At 37.5% G+C, this 17,872-nt stretch overlaps 2 protein-coding genes across 3 annotated transcripts; one reads left to right on the top strand and one right to left on the bottom strand.

Annotated features, from left to right (window-relative positions):
* The first annotated feature begins 3,749 nt into the window (after positions 1 to 3,749).
* On the top strand, positions 3,750 to 8,770 carry LOC307134825 (uncharacterized protein). The gene is made up of 7 exons (XM_079830844.1): positions 3,750 to 4,112; positions 4,411 to 4,480; positions 4,609 to 4,773; positions 4,904 to 4,962; positions 5,213 to 5,302; positions 5,464 to 5,556; positions 7,114 to 8,770. The coding sequence occupies exons 1-7, from the start codon at positions 4,110 to 4,112 to the stop codon at positions 7,162 to 7,164; spliced, it is 531 nt and encodes a 176-aa protein (XP_079686970.1). The 5' UTR covers positions 3,750 to 4,109; the 3' UTR covers positions 7,165 to 8,770.
* Positions 8,771 to 9,788: 1,018 nt separating this feature from the next.
* On the bottom strand, positions 9,789 to 17,059 carry rd3 (retinal degeneration 3, GUCY2D regulator). Of its 2 annotated transcripts, none has more exons than XM_079830998.1 (3): positions 16,911 to 17,059; positions 15,815 to 16,152; positions 9,789 to 10,796 (listed from the first exon to the last, which is right to left on the bottom strand). In XM_079830998.1, the coding sequence occupies exons 2-3, from the start codon at positions 16,099 to 16,101 to the stop codon at positions 10,430 to 10,432; spliced, it is 654 nt and encodes a 217-aa protein (XP_079687124.1). In that variant the 5' UTR covers positions 16,102 to 16,152; positions 16,911 to 17,059; the 3' UTR covers positions 9,789 to 10,429. The 2 variants fall into 2 exon arrangements, with proteins under 2 accessions (XP_079687124.1, XP_079687123.1); XM_079830997.1 differs by lacking the exon at positions 16,911 to 17,059 and adding an exon at positions 16,339 to 16,483.
* Between the last annotated feature and the right edge of the window lie 813 nt (positions 17,060 to 17,872).

Genomic DNA, 17,872 nt, shown 5'->3' with positions numbered 1-17,872 from the left:
CATCTTTTGTTGTAAAAACGTTTGAAAAACAGAAGCAAGCTCCGTAAAATAGGCTCTTCCGCTGCCTGTATCAGTGGCAGTGCCCATAACACGAAATTGTTGTAATGGATTGATGTAGCCTATACAGTTCTTAACAGCCATGGGTAGCAGGTGCCATGGACCGCTCATGATTTAGCGTAATGACGGACCCCGGTGCAGCCACAAATATCATAATTATCTATAGGCTAGGCCTACTGTAATTGAGACATTCAAGAAATTTATTAAAAAGAAACACGCTTTCAGCCTTACTCAAAGTAGAGCCCTACATTTCTGCCCGAGCCCGACGGGCCCCGAATTTTTTACGCCCTAGGGCCGGGCTTCGGGCCAATTCTCCAGTCATAGCCTCAGACGCGGGCCGGGCTTCGGGCTTTTTTAGGCTATAGGACGGCGCTATGCAACACGCATCGCCGCAAATGAGTAAAGCAAGCCAACACGCAAACTGCCACAAGTGAAACTGAAAATAAGCTAAGTTTTAGATGCTCAAAAGCACAATCATCTTCATTAAAATTAATGAGACTAAATGCTCTTACCAGTGTTTAGGTCGCTCGTTCTCATAATGCGGTCTTTGATGTTGAAAAGAGCTGATGAATAAAATACTCATATCGGTTGATTTCGTTGACATGAACTCCGTTAAATGTGCATATAGCATGGGAATTGAAGATCGGATATATATTCATTTCGCGGAGAGGTGTAGCCTAAGGTAAGACAACCAGCATGTTTTTTATTTTTAATTATTTGTTTAGATTGTGTAGCCCGTTTTGTTTGCGCGCGCCGTTGCAATCTGCCTGCCTCATCTTGTCAAAAATGCCTTTTTACTGTGATGGTGGTGATAATAGGCTAAACGTTTAAACGATGCTTTAAGTGTTTTTTATGGATTTAATAAGCAAGACAAGTCAAGTGTTGATTTCAGAGGCTAAAGTGTTGGGTTAACTCACTGTCGGCCGCTGGCCGCTTGGTCGTCACTTTAAAAAGCAAAAACTTTAGTTTAACAAACATTAAATGCTTTAAACATTTTTCTAAATGAACTTAATAAAGAAACAAAACGAAATATATCTACTTTGACATTAAAAACAAAACTGAACTATTTTAATGGCTGTAACTAATGTGTAATAGGGAGGATAAAAAAAACACGGGCTCCAGTGGGACTCTGATAATGAAGTGGTAAAATAAATTGCAAAAATGAAAAATATTAAAGAATTCGCGGGGCGCTTTCGTCGGCATGAGTAAGATAGGCTATAAGACCCGCAATATGTCTCTCATCTGACATTTTTATTTATTTACATTAGTAAGCTGCAGGACATCGTCTTTCAAAACATGACCTGCGCGAAAGAGAAAAAAAAATGTACCCAGCACTTCTGAAAATGCACTTCTGAATGCGTCTCTGTCCCCAGCACATTTCAAACCAAACTGACGCCCATGTGCAGGACAGTAGATGTGATTTTGCAGGACAATGCGGGACACGTGTAAAACAGATACATTTACAACTATTATGCTATGTAAATATCGCTTTACATTCGTTGGCAAACTTGGCATATCCGATTAATGTTTCTGCCGGTGGGTTCCCACACTATAATGTTGCTCTTCTGGCAACATTAAATCCTATAGGCGAGAAGACCATTCTAGATTCACGAGTGCACATGCAGGAGGACAAAGTTTGAACACGCAGTAGCCTAATATCTGAGCGAGAGAGGGTGTGCGTCCAGTTTTGTGTGGGTGCACGTGCCTGTGAGCGAAGAGATTCTTGCTCATGTCGTGCTCGCGTTACAATAATGCGCTCTCGACATTTGACATTATAATAACGCCATAGAAACCGCCTTAAATTAACTATAAACGTGAGAAGAAAGTTGTGCCTGAAAGTTGCAATACATTTTTTATTGATTAAAATGAATGGAGAATATCTCGTGTTTTTCCGTAGGTGCTCAACCATTTCCGTTGGTGGTGCTCGAGCATCCATGGGAATGGTGCATGTTCGTTGGAAACATTTATCAGGATTGATGATTACATACTTTAAATCATCAATTTGGACTTCTTGAAGAAGCTCTTGAGGTTCTTATCCAGTAAGTGAGATGAAATCCTTGCTGGTCTTTCCCGACTTTGATGAGGCCCGCACTTATTCCTTTGCGCTCTCCAGTCACTACGATTGCGTTGGTTGGTTATTTTCACAGCTACAACATGACGACTGCACAAATAGTTTTTTTTATGTCGGTCACAGTTTTTATGATATTTTTTACTGTGGTATTATTGTAATTTCAGGGATGAAAAATAATAATAATAATAATACTACAGGCATAACTGAAATGCGGGACACTACTTACCTCTCTCGGGACCCGGGACAATGCTCCCAATTTCGGGACTTGCAAAATGCATGGTCACCCTATTTACATCTCATATCGTCTGCAAACTCTTGCGTTACCAAAGCAACTACTGCCGCATTTGTATTACATTCCAAAGAGCTCTGTTATCAGCCCCACAGTGCAAATGAAGCCATATCGGCAAGGCTATGCAAAGAGAAGGCTTTGGCCCAGTGGTGGAAAAGTGTCTTTTATTGTTTCCAGGCGGACCGTTAAAGAACACAACACACACGTCTCCCGTAAATCCTCTACAATTCAGATGACGACTTCGAAATTCCTGAAGTGTTTCCAATTTTGTGTGCCATATGCATCAGACGTTCAGCCAACTGTCTGTGGGTGTGACATCTGAGGAGAAAACTAACCAGGCCAGGGTGAGGCTAACTTCGGGGTTGGCATACAAAAATTTGCTACAACACTATTAGTCAACATCCAGAGATCCTTCAACTTTCTTTCAACAATTATTGTTGTTTATTATAGTGATCAGTAACAACTCTTTATGCAATGATATATAAATTATTTAAAACTATATATCCTGAAAAGTTAACAAATATATGAAAACTAACAAATTGCAATAATGGTGGGAAGACAACAATTTAGTTTCATTTAGGCTAGTCGTGGGTGCACCCTGTAGGAAAAGTAATGTATTACAGAAGAAATACTCCTGTATTATATTATGCATTTTTGTACTATTGTATTATATTAAAAACAATGAAATGTTAATCACTTAAATAATATATAAACAAAGGGTACAGATATTTTTAAAATAAGCAGAATAAAAAAAATTATGACACTATTGGGTAATTAGGGAGAGTTTCTGTTGTCACGCTTTCTGTTAAAACATGCTTTAAGACACATTAAACATGCACAGCACGTAGGCCTATGCAAAGGCCTACCAGAAGAAACTGTAATGAAATGTAGAAATTAATGCTTCTACATGAAGAAAATGTAGAAGCTTTTCAATACAATAGATGTAAAAATTGGTAGCATTTCTTGTCTAGCTGTAGGCCTACTGATCCTTCCATATACGTGTCCTTCAAACAGCCAATTTTATCCAGAGGGCGCGTTCCTCCATCAAACCGCATTTAAAAGTGTTTTGCCTCTTAAAAAGTTTACTAAAATATATACAATATAAATAATACAATCGTTTTAATATGTTATGTTTAATTATTTTATTCTCCAACAAAATTGGAATTCTGCGAGAGCAACATATTCGTGTTTTGTTAAATTGTAATTTAATGATCAACAATGGTTGTAATCATAGACATCATGTTTATGCCTGTAATTGGCCCCGCCTCACCAGCGCTTAGAAAAGTAACAGATATCACCTGATAACGTTGTCTTCATGCCGCTTTAAAAACGGACTGGAAAAAAAGTCTATGAATGAATAATGATATAGAGAAACTTTATTAGCAATTGAAATGTACATACATAGTACAACGATACATAATTTAATGTTATGCAGCTCGTGTAGATCACGCGCCTGCGCTGCAAAGCAGTAACGTTACCCGGATATTTAGTTTGTATGACGTAAAATAAGATGGCCGCACAGTGGTGTTTATCTTATTGATACTCACGCACTGATTACAGACATGAAAAAGAGACATTTACATTCACCGCAGTTTATTTTAAGCACGGACTGTATTAATATTGTGCTGTTCCTGTGATTGTTCTAATTTTTGTTGTGGGCGGAAGGACAGTTGAGGATAGTTTAACATAAACATGGTAAACTGTTGAACTGCTTGCATTAAAATCAACTGTCTTGTTAAACCTTCCGATAAAGCTGTAATTCTCCGTTTTAGGTTTACAAACTTTTGTTTATTATTATATAGATTGGTAAATAATGGTTGTAGAATGACTGTAGTTTCTTGTGTGAGTAGAACTTGTGTAAATCCTAGTCATTACCTGCGTTTGACAGCATTTCTGAGCATATACGAGTCTGTGATTCACAGTCCATGTTTTGAACAATTGAAAGGATATGGATGTGCAGTTTTATCATTATGTTTTATTTGGTCATTTTCAGTCTGCCAAAGTGGACAGCAGGGAGAGAAGTGAGTCGAGTACAAAAAGCAGAAGAAGTTCTGACAGCAGCGGTGAGTTTCTCTGGAGTCTAAACAACTGAAAGAAAAGGAAATGTGAAGAACAGGATCACTAAACCTGACTCGCCAAACATGCAGGAATCATTTTGCTTACATCTACTGTTTTTTAAATGTATGAACAGGACGAGAAAACAGAGAAAACCGGAAGCGAGCAAGGAGCCGAAGCAGATCGTCCTCATCATCTTCCAGTTCTTCTTCCTCCTCCTCCTCCTCATCCTCATCTTCTTCTTCGCGGTCTTCATCCAGCAGTTCATCATCACATAGTAACTCCAGCTCCAGTAACTCAGGTAAGTTAAATTCAAACTTCACATACTTCCTTACCAGGAAAGAGGAAACCATTATATAGATAAATAAAGATTTATGATGCAGCAGATGAGGTGCAAGAAATGCCAATGTGTTTTGTGCTTCCACTGCCAGATTCTTGCAAAAAGCAAAGAAAATCTTCAAAGAAAAGGAAAGAGAGACATGGCAAAAAGGTATAGTTGGATCTGTAAATTTGTGTACCCCGGCCAAGAGCGAGTATTAAAGGACTGCTCACATGAAAGTAAAAATTCTGTCATCATTTATTCATCCTCATTGTTACAAACCTGTATACTGTTATTTTTTTTCTGTGGAACACAAAAGCATGCATCTTATGTAATTTTTACGCAGCTCGACATACAATGTTAGTTAGTGACCAGGGACTGTCAAGCTCCAAAATTATAATTATTTATTTTTTCATTTTAGAAAGGAAGAAAAGACAAGATACACAAACGAAAGAAGGAAAAGGGACACAAAGGGCAGGATGACAGCTCTGGACCTGTTCAGATTTCAAAGGTGCTAGACTCAAAACGTCATATTGGGCATTATATTTTAGCAATGTGCTGTGGTCTCTTTGCTTTTATATATTTTTTTCATTTCATTAAAATTTGTTCTGGGTTTTTTTTCTCCTGTAATTTTTGCAAAAAGTGATATAACAGAATTTCTGTCATCCCCAGTATCTTAAGGAAAAGAAGAAAAGTGGCAAGTACAGTATGATATCAGGGAAAAAGATTAAAATGAAAGTGAAAAAATCAAAGAAGGACAAACAGGTGAGTTTTTTGTTGTGCAGATTACACATCATGAAAAAAAAACATCATTAAACATTTGTTCATGAGTTTTCTTCCGGGAACAAACACGTCGCAATATTTATCCTTATTTAAATGATTCCCTCCCAAGGCATATGCAAAAAAAAGGGGGTGAGGCCTGGTTGTGTTGACTTTAGCCCTATTCGGACAGGATTAGTTTTACAAGGGTAGATGGAGTAAAGTAATTTTACCACAGGACATCGGTAATTTGAATGGCCAATTTGCACGGGATAAGAAATCTCAGTAAAACTAGCAGAAGTGGGAGGGGTTAACTCGATTCACGCACCGCCGTCACCTCCCTGTCGTCATTTGCGTAATAATTTGCTTCCTGATATCATGTGCGTGAACACATATCTTCTATATATAACCTATAACGGGTCCGGTCGAACAATATATTAATTAAATTCTGATTTGATTCTGTTGGTAATAGGCACTTTCGACCCTCTTTTTGATCTAAATGGTAAGTAGAAAACACTTCAGGTTTGCCACAGACTTGTCCCACCGCCTAGAACTGAATGCTTTTTCTAGCAACTCCATATTTGAAAAACTGTGGAAAACTACTTTTAAACAGGAAATTACGGTATATGTGCGTACATATTTACAGTGGGTCTATTCGGACAGGATTATTATTACCTGAGGTCGTTTTTCCGGACCTTTTTACAGAAGGTAAAAGTCGCTGTAATCTTTACTGACATTGTCCGTAATGATTATTACTGAAATGGCACATTCGGATGGAACTAAAATCACTGAGAAGCCCAGGTAATAATTACTTTACCCCACCTCTCCATGTTAAACTAATCCGGTCCAAATAGGGCTTTAATAGTGTTGAAATTCACAGTTATGGTAAAGGGCGTGACACATGCTCAAATCGTTTGACCAATCACAACACACCAGTCCAGCTGACCAATCAGAGATACATTGTGCTTTTCTGAATGAGGGGCTTCAGAGAGACGAGATCTAAACAGAGCGCTACAACCTGGGAAGAGAATAATATGGAAAATAATGTTTTTTGAACATTCAATCATGAAAACCTATTCTAGTAGACCCTAAAAACAAAATCAAGGCTGAATCCGAAATCGCCCCCTAAACCCTCATTCACTATTCTCTACGTTAGTCCACTAATACTGTTCACATGAAGGAGTGAATGAAAACGAGTGAGTGAATTCGGCAGCCGTTGTGTGTACATCAGCTGTACACTCGTTATTGTGGTGCAATGTGGTATTGAATGAGTGCTCTCAGTAACGTCCACTATGGTTTCGGACATCACTACAAATGGCTCTCCCCACAAATAATGCCTTATTTGAGGGTATAGGGGGCGATTTCGGATTCAGCCCAAGACTTTGTAAAAGGGCATAAAATGTCCTCTTTTAATTAACAAAAAGTTTTTTTTCTGTACAGCTTTTGTCTGGTTTTGTTGTCATGTCTGATTAAAATGTGTTAGAATGTAAATCAGATGGACTATAGTCAGGTTTAAGGTTGTGCACAGATCTATCATCCACTTGTTTCTTTTCTTTAAAACAGAGGGACAAAAACAGAGCTGAACTGCTGGATTTCTTAAACTCCACCTTCTGATTCAGTCCAGATCTGGAACTACAGAACCAGTTTTTTTTGTTTAGTTTTTTTTTGTTTTTGCATTATTCACCTGACCACCACTCAGGGAAAGACCATCTTCAACTATTAATGTTGTTGCCTGATGTTATACATTGACAATTCCTTACCATAAATTCTTTATGTAGATAATTGCTGTCATTTTTTTTAATTCTAGGCTTTGTCCTGCAGTACTTATGTTTTATGTATGATAAACTGTACCCTATGAGAACTGTAGCTTGGATGTGACATTGTTACATGTTACTGAAATTGTAAACAAAATAAGTATTCTTGTATTCTCATTTTAAATGCAAAGCTCAAGTAAATAACTGAATCAGCTGAGTTATGTCAGAGACAGATGTTATTTGATTGAAATATGAACAGTTTGGGCTGATTCACCACAGAGATGAAGGTTGTATAGTATGTCTCAAAGTGGATCTTTACCATTTAAAAAAAAACTATTCAAATTTGAGACAACATTGTAGTGGTGTTGTTCCAATGGTGTTTTCCTAGTTATCCCCTGATTATCGGTGTATTTACTGTGGTGAGCCGAATGCAAAGGCGCCACCAGCAGGTAGTTGAGAACAGCTTCTGATCTGCCATTGTGAATCATGTGCATCTAATCGTTATGATGACAATAGGTTATTATTAAATAAATTGTGTCCTTTATTTTATAGTCTCTCAAAAAGATTTTGATGCCACATATATAATCATTATTTATTAGTGGCATGGTTTCCAGTAGTTTTATAGCTGGGGAAGTTTTTGAAGATATTAATTTCCACAGGCTTTGATGCTGCATTATTTAATATACATTAAAGGGATAGTTCACCCAAAAATGAAAATTCTGTCATCATTTACTCACCCTCAAGTTGTTCCAAAACTGTATGAGTTTCTTTGTTCTGCTGAACACAAAAGATATTTTGAAGAATGTTTGTAACACAGCAAATAGAGCAACCATTGTGTACCATAGTAATTTTTTTCCTACTATGGTAGTCAATAGTTGCTCTCTCTGCTTGGTTACAAACATTCTTCAAAATATCTTTTTGTGTTCAGCAGAACAAAGAAACTAATACAGGTTTGGAACAACTTGAGGGAGAGTAAATGATCACAGAATTTTCATTTTTGGGTGAACTATCCCTTTAATCAGCATCCCAGCACTCTGTCCCACACATTTCTTTGTCAAAAGACAAGTTTCTTATTTCTCCAGTAATATTCATCAGTTATAGTATAGTTTATTACATAGTATTTTCTCACTATTGACATGTTTGTGGGATACATTTCTGAAGATATTTGTGAAAGTTTTGACTGGTTCTGCAGTTGCACTTTATTTTGATGGTCCCCTTTAGACATTCTGTTGACTATGAGTAGCCTACATGTCAACTAAGTCTCATTAGAGTATAAGTAGGTTGTTTGGATTAGTAAAATGAGTTACTTATAGTCAGTAGAATGACTGTTGGGGAGCATCAAAAAGTGTTGCCAGTTCCGCTTGATAACTCCCATAACAATGCATTTTAACCCATTTAATCCCAAATTTTCCCCAGAGATGACATATGTATTTGTAAGGATATTAAACGATCAATGTCAATTATGTAAAAAAAAAGGAAAAATCCATGAAAAAATATGTTTTATGTCTGGACCAGTGGTAGAACACAGGGAGTCTAAGTCTATGGTGTTAATGCATTTACAAAATGACAAACCTCCAGCAATTAATTTAAAGACTGGGTAAATTAGTTGAAATTACAGCAGTACGGCACACATAATCAAATAAAAGGATGACAAATGATAGGAAACCAGAAGGTAATTATTATATACTTTGTATATACAAAACAATAAATAAGTATAGATAGATAGATATAGATCAAGTAAATCCAAAACTTGACTTAAGTTCAGTCTGAAATAGAGTTCATAAGAATAACACAGAATGACATAGGGGACATTGACTCCCTGTGCTATACCACCGTCAAGAGAATAAACCATGTATTAATATAATTTCAATATGTATGTATAGATAACCCTTTCCTGATGGTAGTATCAGGAAATACATGTGTGTGGTCACATGACCAAATTACCCAACAATGATAGACCTGCCCTGAACTCATGTAGACATCTTAAATGTGCATTATAAATGAACATTTGCTCTATAATAGAAGTTGCTTTTTAATACCACACTAAAATATGTGAGGAAAAATTGTGAATGGTGGAATTAAAAGGGTTTAAAAAATTTCTTCAGCCAACTGTGTAGTTGCTAATATTTTTGGGGTGGGACAAATAAAAGCTCCCTTTTTTAAAATAGCCAAACGTCTTTAGCTCCTTATTATTATTATTATTATTATTATTATTATACAAATTTGGCTATGCAATATTTTTTGGTCCATTTTCTGGGAAGAGAGAGAAAAAAAAAAACCTTTTAGAAGTAGCCTACACTGGCATGGCCTCCGAACTCATAGACATTAGCTAATATGCAACATCATTCTTTGAGCAAGGAAAGGTTGGTCTTTTACTCTTTAGAAAGAGCATGAAAGGTATAATTTACCTTTTACGATATTTTACAATAATCAGAAAAGTGTACAAGATACAATAGAGGCATTTGGTAAAAAAAAAACATCACTGTATCTCAGAATCACAAGCTCTTTATTTTTTCAGCACAATAAAATGAAAATGTATTGTTTTCATAGTGCAACACACTAAATTATATAGTTACATTGATTGTACTGTCGTGAAAACTACTTACTCAATTGCACATACATTGACAAGATTGCAAGAAAAAATCTATCAAATCACAAGTATCTAAATGTTTCCACAGCAAATACAGGCCCACAGGCAATGTTACTAAAAAGCTAAAAAGTAGACCTGCACTGGAATATTTTTAAACAAAAGGGTCCTATAAAAACACTTTTTATTGCAAAGGTCAAGGGATAAATTAGGGTATTGTAGTATTTCAGAATAACCTGTTATACAAATGTAATGTGATGGTAAGTGATCAGATAAAGATCTGTTTTTTCTATTTTAGAAATGAACTGCATTCATTCAAAAATAAAAAAGTGTGGGTTTATGTTCTGTAGTCATTGTAACAGATTTATTGATTTGTGATGCTTTGTTTATAAGACTAGTTTTATTTCCCAACAAGAACATACCTTTTGCCTCCATGCTTACACCTCGAAATATAAATACACTGAAAGTGAAGGTGATGCTTGGAATATCAGCCAGTTGTTGACTGGACAAGATCCTGCTGAATCCCACTCACAGACACTCAAGTTTTACCGTTGATTCCCTTATGTCTGAACTCTGGCATGCTCCACACGCGCTGCGCTTTCTCTGCTGTCTGGCTAAGGCCCTTCTCAACATCCCCACACACAGTCTTGACGTCTATGCCATCTTCCTCTGAGCCGTAACTGTTTGATTTAAGTCCCAAGGTGCTGCCGAAAGGGTTGATCCGCACTCGAGATTTGAAGTTCATCAGCGACAGGCTTATTGAACGTCTGTTGTTCCACTGGCGGGTCAAACGTTGAGCCTCCTGCTCCTCATGAACACGCTCAAGTATTTCCACAAGCACAGAACGGAAGAGTCCAGAAACCTCTTGCACCTCAGGTTCATTCTCCATCAGCACCTGCCGAAACCTAAGAATAGAGGAGGGAGTATAGACAGAGAGGAAGGTTTTATAACACTTTTGTCCAAGGAGCTTCAGTTAATATGGGTGCTGAAGTAAATATTGTTGCTTATGCGTGGCTTCCTCTTTAGTGTAATAACCCAAGATTTAGAAGAAACATGCCAAACAACATGACTTGCATCTCCACAAGGAACATAAAGTCAAACATAAATAAAAAGTCATAATTGCAACTGCTCAAGTCACAAAGTGAGATATAAAGTTGCAATTGGAAGATATAATGTTGCAATTGTGAGAAATGAAGTGCAAGAATCAAAGTAGCAATTGTAAGATTTAAAGGCAAATTATGAGATATAGAGATAAGTCCCAAGTGTGAGGTATATTAAGCAATTCATATGATCCCAATGTTAGAAGCCTGTAAGCAGGGGCATCGTAACGAGGGGAAGATTTAGGCCTTGGTCAGTCAGGAGGACACTGCCTTTAAGTGAGTGTTGTTGCTAATTTCACTTGCAAAGAGGTTAGCCAATCATAACTGAGGCCTATTACATATCTGTGTGTACAGTGACAAAAATAAACCACTGTATCTTTAATTGTAAGGCAGGGATATTCAAATCTTGCCCTGGAGGGCCAGTGTGCTGCAGAGTTTAGCTCCAACCCTGATCAAACTCACCTACCTGTGATTTTCTAATGAACCTGAAGACATTGATTAGCATGTTCAGGTGTGTTTGATTAGGGTTGGAGCTAAACTCTGCAGCACACTAGTCCTCCAGGGCAAGATTTGAATAACCCTGTTGTAAGGGTAAAAGAAAGAGTGGAAAGTGGTCATGTGTACTGTATGTGGACCTCAAGGAAAAACAACATAAGTGTATGATTATAACAAGATACACATAGAGAACAGAATTTAAAGAAGCCATTTTGAAATATGGAAATTGTGTGTTAATCAACCACAGAATTATAACAGTAATTCAATTCGTATAACGTTTTATTTTACATAACACATAATATCAGCCTCTCTTTCCCAGGTTAATTGTTGCCTGTGGTCCCTATGGGAGCAGAACATAAGCCCTTGACTCATCGGAGTAAATACAGCCTCTCAAGACCTGCATGCTCTTGCTCCACATACTAAGATGTTCTTAGGGAGTCTTAAAATAGGTTTCCAAGCAAGGTTCTTATCTTTCCAATTAAATCAACGAATCAGTATCTTAATCTTCCTACTCCTTTCTGTAATCAATACAGTTCTCTAGGGTGATTTCACACATGAGCATTTGTTTCGTAACATGGTACGTTTTTCTCCCTTGGTTCGGTTTGTTTAGGCATATGTGAATACGGCAATCGTGCTCGGATCAGCACCAAAAACAATCGGGTGGTCTCGGCCCGATTGCAAACGAACTCTGCGGGAGTTCGCTTGAGGTGTGAAAGCAATCCGTCCCAATGGACCAAATGGTATTATAATTCATAACAGGAACTGTGCTATATAAATGGCAGTCGTGTCTGATTCTGTGAGTGAGCACATTAGTTATCACAGTTGGAATTGCCCGATTTAATTTGTTGATAAAAAAACAAAAAGAGCACCACCTCTTTATCTTAAAATGTTGTGTAGTTGCACTTCTCCGTGTGAGAATGCTGTCCCGATGAAGCCACAATTCCTGTTCTAGCTGCATTATGACATTTGTATAGTGTTTGCGTGTCTTGACACAGTTAACCTCTAGACGGCGCTATGAGATCCAGAGAGAGAGCACGCGTTTGAATTTGAACTTTCTGTGAGGAACAAACTGAAATGACTTTATTTATATATCAGTCTGTTCCTCAAAGAAAAATATTATATATATAGGCTATCGTCAGTCAAGTCAAGTCACATTTATTTATATAACGTTTTATACACTACAGATTGTTTCAAAACAGCTTTACTGTGATAAACAGGATATGATTTAATGATGAACATAAATCATTTTGGGATAGTTCACCCAAAAATGAAAATTCTGAAAAACCTTTCATTTTCAATATGCAGTAAAAAAATGCTTTTTTTTTGTAAAACACCACTCCTGAAGAAAAAAATACATATTATTGTGTAGTGTTAAGTCTGATTTTTGAGAAAATATAAGGGGTCACTAACTTTGTTAAATCTTTTACCGGTTTTTGAAAATTTTTACTGAAATGTGTCCTATGGTGACAGCAACAATTAAGAATATAGCGGTGTTTCTCAATTCTTATTTGTGCATCCTCGTTTCCTTTGCTAGCTTCCTTTCCTCACGTTTTATCTCCACCCCTTCAGGATGCGAGGGAAGGACGCAAGGAAAATAAGCGAGGACGGAGGAATTGAATCAAGTGAAATTATTATACTCTACACCGCTGGATTTAGTTTGCACATTGGGATTCTTGATCATTAGAGATAGCTATTTATATTGTAATAGTTTCAACCCCTACAAAATACCACATTTGTCCATATTTTATTTAATATGACCAGTTATTAACAACTAATTATTCCCAGTTATTAACTGCTTTTTATTTGTTGTATAGTATTACAGTTTGTTTCTTTAATTTTCTTGTGCTTTGATATAATTCTGCAACTGTCAGCTGTTGTTATTTAACATACATTTGTGTCTTGTACATGTAAACATAATAATAATAATGAATAATCTGTGGCAAGATGTGAAGAGGGAGGATAATTTATACGTGCGTCACATTTAGTCGATAAAACACTTCCTCAAAGGATACACCTGTGTATCCTCGCTCATGACTCCTCAGGAAGCCTCCTCACTCCTCGATCCTTGCCTCCTCGCGATGCAGTTAGAGAATTGAGATGTCCTACAAGATGGCTGAGCTCGGTCGGTTTCCGGTCATAGGATGGAGGACGGAGGAGCGAGCAAACAAAGAGGGATATTGAGAAGCACCCATGGACTTCACAGTAACATGAATGGGGTCCTTCAACTAATTAAACTCGTCAGTGGAATTGCCCGATTTAAAATCAGAATGTGGTGTCACACCGTAGGACATGGTTTTGTATCAAGTTCCGACGCTTTTAGAAATATATGGATGAAAAAGAATGATTGTCATTTACTAAAATAGACAAAATTATGCCTGAGGTATTTATTAACATTTGTATACTTTTTAATTTATAAAAGTTGTAATTTATTGAACCATGCTTGAGGCAGTCATACCATAGGACAATGTTGAGATTTGGCTCAAAAATGTACAAAGAAATTCTAAAGACAAAGCAGTTTTATACCAATAGGTCCATGTAAGACAAAGACATAACAATTTACTTAATTTTAAATGATGACAATACTAATTATATTAATCTTTATCTTGTGTGACAGTGAAAATGCCATGTCACGTCAACAGCCGCACGTCACAATGTCCCGTTCCCCTTCTCAGGGAACCATGGTTACATGCATAACCTGAGACGTTCCCTTTCGAAAGGGAACCTGCGCTATGTCCCCTAGAGGGCGCTATGGAGAACAAAATACCCATGCTTAAGGGATACATGCCTTATAGGGATACTCCACCGTTTTTTTCATTTTAAACTATGTTATTCCCTTAACTAAGACGAGTTGATACATACCTCTCTCGTCTCACTTGATCGGAATAGTACTTTTGAGAGTACTTCGACTTGGCGCAGTAAAAAGTCACGCCGAGAAAAATCCTCTCAGAATAAACAGGATTTTTCTCGCCGTGACCGACTGCGCCGAGTCAAAGTACTCTCAAAAGTACTATTCCGCCATACATTATATTTATCCTTTTTAACCCGCTTAGAAAAGCGCCACTTTTTATTTTGTGTCACCATACTTGGTCGTTCAACTTTTCGTGTAACTGTATTTAAATAGGGAAAATGTGGAGGTGTTTGGTCATTTCTAACTTGATCTCTGTTTGGTACCTAATGAATGAACTTGGCTTAGTGTGCTAAGCTAAGTGCTATCAAAATGTCACCGCGCGTTGAGAGAGGTATGTATCAACTCGTCTTATTTACGGGAATAACATAATTTAATATGAAAAAATGGTGGAGTATCCCTTTAATGGCTGAAATAAGTCAAAGATTCAAAGGAGTTCCCATCCTCAATAAGAGACCTAGCTATGCTCTAACCAAAAGGCAGTAGCCAAAAAAGCTCAGAAAGAGCTAGCTACTTAGTCTTAGGCCCACAAAGCTCTGCAGATCGAACTGGCATAACGACTCTCTCTCTCTCTGTTTAGGCCTCCGCTCCCCTGATCTCCGCCTGCTTACTAAGTGTCAAGTTGCTAGGCTCTATGTGAAGCCTCCTTGACAGGTGTTTGATGTAGCTAGGCCTTCGCCAGGATTGCAATTACGAGTTGTAGGCTCTCTGTCAGCCTCCTTGGAAGCTGTACTGAGCGTGGAAAGTATTTAGGTCTTCTCTCGATTTAGAGAGTTTTCATGCTGAGGTAGAGCTCGGCTAGGTGATAGGGTAATATGTCAGGATATTCCCCATAGCTCCCTCTAGGGGACGCAGCGCAAGTTCCTTTTCGAAAGGGAACATATATATTTTGAAGAAAGTTGGGAACCAAATAATTTTGGTTACAATGGACTTCCATTGCAAAAAAAAGAAGAAATTTCTCAAAAAAATTCTCAAAATATCATATGTTCTTCAGAAGAAAGAAAAAGGTTTAGAAGGACAAAGTAAATAATGACAGCATTTTTAGTTGTTTAGTTGAACAATCCCCTTTAATGGGTGTTGGTTATCAATGAGTGGGGCTGAGAAAAAAATAGGCTGCTATGCTGCTGCGCTGTTGCTACCTGAACAAAAAGGAACAGTTCAGATGGGGCTCATCTGAATCTGTCAGGTGTGCTTCCCATGAGGCCTGTGTGTGATTTACAATTATCACTTCAGCAGGTTAGAGCTACTTAGTTCACCTAGAAACTGCATAGTAGTCTTTGTGCACTTCTTGGAAGAGACATCACAAAGACGGCTTAGTAAACAAATTACCCAGATGAACCTCCCCTGAACCTGCAGTGACAAACATCCTCATGTTGAAAACAAAAGGTGCAATATTATGCAGCGTTTAACCCATCTGTCTTACCTTTGGATTGCAGGTCCGCAGTATGATGGTGGTACTTTGCCACACAGGTCCTCAAGGCCCAGTCTCTCTCCTTGGCTGATGTCATATGAGCAGCGCGGGGCGCTCATGAGCCAGCTGTAGTCCACGCCGTTCTTCAGCCTCCGATATTCATTGTCTCGCTCCCGCTGCAGCCTCTCGGCCTCCTTTATCTGCCAGCTCAGTTCCAGCATCAGGGTATCCACAACCACTTCAGACGGCTCACGTCGTGGGCTCCGACTGTACGGCTCGTTCCAGCTGAACCACGACATGCTCGCTCGTGTATCTGCTGTGGTCACCGGGCCTCTGCTGCTCACTTTTACCTGTAGAGGTGCAGTAAAAGTTGACCTGATTGCATAAAACTAAAAGCAAAAAGACTTTGCTCAAATGTTGGTACCTTTTGGGTACATTGTCATTGGTTACTGTCCTGTTATAAAGAGCATTTGAAAGTGAGAGCAGTTAAAGGAGTAGTTCACCCAGAAATTAAGATTCTGTTATCATTTACTCACCCTCATGTTTTTCCAAAACACAAAAGCAGATATTTTGAGAAATGTCTCAGTGTTTTGTTTGTCTATATAATGGAAGTCAATGGTAACCAAAACGGTTTGATTAATAAAAATCATGTCATCCATAAACCTGCCTCAAATGGAAGACCTGATCAGAAGGAAAGTGCAAAACAGTTATAATTTCAGAGAATATCAAAGCTTTCAGGTACATTCATTTGGAGACAATAGCCATATTACTGACAATTTGATCAAAGCAGTCATTTATTTATTTAATTTATTATTATTTTATTTAAAGTAAATGTACGATGTTATCCATCAAAAAGAGACTATTGTGGATTAAATGCTGAACTGACAAACATTTTAAGCTTCTAAACTAAAAAAAGAATATCATCAATGTCCACCTGATACCACTAACATCACTGTATATCACTGCCGACGATTCTGTTTGTCTTCTCAAAACGTGTTAAATTTCTTAGTCTTGTGCTTTTCTTCCTCTTTGTCCATCTACCCACTCCTCCCCCAGTCTCTTTTGCTATCTCCTCTTTATTCATTTCTCATTTGCCCGTTCTTCTTACCTTGATAAGTGATCCAGTTGTCTTGTAGGGCTTGTAGTTGTGCAATTGCCCAGGTCACATTTCCTCTTTTAGATTGCTCTGAAGTGCCTTTCTGTTTTCGGTTGCTATAGCAATGCACCCCGAGCCTATTCTGCCACATGCATCATCAGCTGAAAGGCAGCAGACGGGATGGGAGGGCAGAAGAGAGGGGGAGGATGGGTCATGCGCTGCATAAACAGATTACGGGCATGTGTGGGCTACGAGGTCACGTGACTAAGACGAGTTATCTGGTAAAAGATTAACGTTAAGGCCATATTCTCTTTTTTTCTTCTTCATTATATTATAATCAGCATTTACAGACAGCCAATCTCCTGTAAATTAGCTCATCTGAACTATTTAAATGTTTTTATAGCTTAGAAAGCAATTACATGACATTTAAACTGCCATTTTAAAAACCTCATGATTGTGTTATTCAGCATGATTTGAGAATGTTCCAAAAATCATGAGCCTTAAAAAAAAAAATTCCTGAATGTTCTCTGAATGTTAAAGGAACATTTTGTTTTATCATTTTACAAACATTATGGGAATGCTACTTTTGAATGAACATCTTTAAACAAGTAACATTTACAGAACATTAGACAAACGTTCATGAACTATGTATAAATCATTTTTTGTCCTCATTTTTGAGAACATTATTAAAGAGTGGATAACTCAGTACGAACATTCTATTAAAGTTACTGGAAAAAAAATTTCTTCTTAAGTTTAAGATAACCTTGTCAGAACGTTCCCTGATAGCTGGGAGATTTTGATTAGTTCTTTATTGGACTAAAAATAATGTTATATTTCTTATCAATTTTACATACCAATTTTATAAACATTTATTTAAAAAAAAAAATTCAGGTTTAAATATTAATTTTTAAAAATGAATCCCGCATTTTCAACATGGTGCTATACACTCTTAAAAATAAAGGTTCTTAAATGGT

Source organism: Gobio gobio (assembly GCF_949357685.1).
Source record: "Gobio gobio genome assembly, chromosome: 12".
In the NCBI taxonomy this organism is placed as follows: Eukaryota; Metazoa; Chordata; class Actinopteri; order Cypriniformes; family Gobionidae; genus Gobio; species Gobio gobio.
The sequence above is the reverse complement of the archived record's forward strand: the minus strand, read 5'-3'. Positions and strand labels throughout refer to the sequence as shown.

Bases quoted from the DNA above. Each gene is read 5' to 3' on its own strand.
- rd3 (XM_079830997.1), bottom strand. From the start codon at position 16,461: ATGGATGACATGATTTTTATTAATCAAACCGTTTTGGTTACCATTGAC. The intron at 16,153-16,338 runs GTGAGTAAATGA...GCACCTCTACAG, and splicing joins TGTTTTGGAAAAACATGAGG to GTAAAAGTGAGCAGCAGAGG. The intron at 10,797-15,814 runs GTAAGACAGATG...CTCTATTCTTAG, and splicing joins TGCGGACCTGCAATCCAAAG to GTTTCGGCAGGTGCTGATGG.
- LOC307134825 (XM_079830844.1), top strand. The intron at 5,303-5,463 runs GTGCTAGACTCA...TGTCATCCCCAG, and splicing joins GACCTGTTCAGATTTCAAAG to TATCTTAAGGAAAAGAAGAA. The intron at 5,557-7,113 runs GTGAGTTTTTTG...TCTTTAAAACAG, and splicing joins AATCAAAGAAGGACAAACAG to AGGGACAAAAACAGAGCTGA.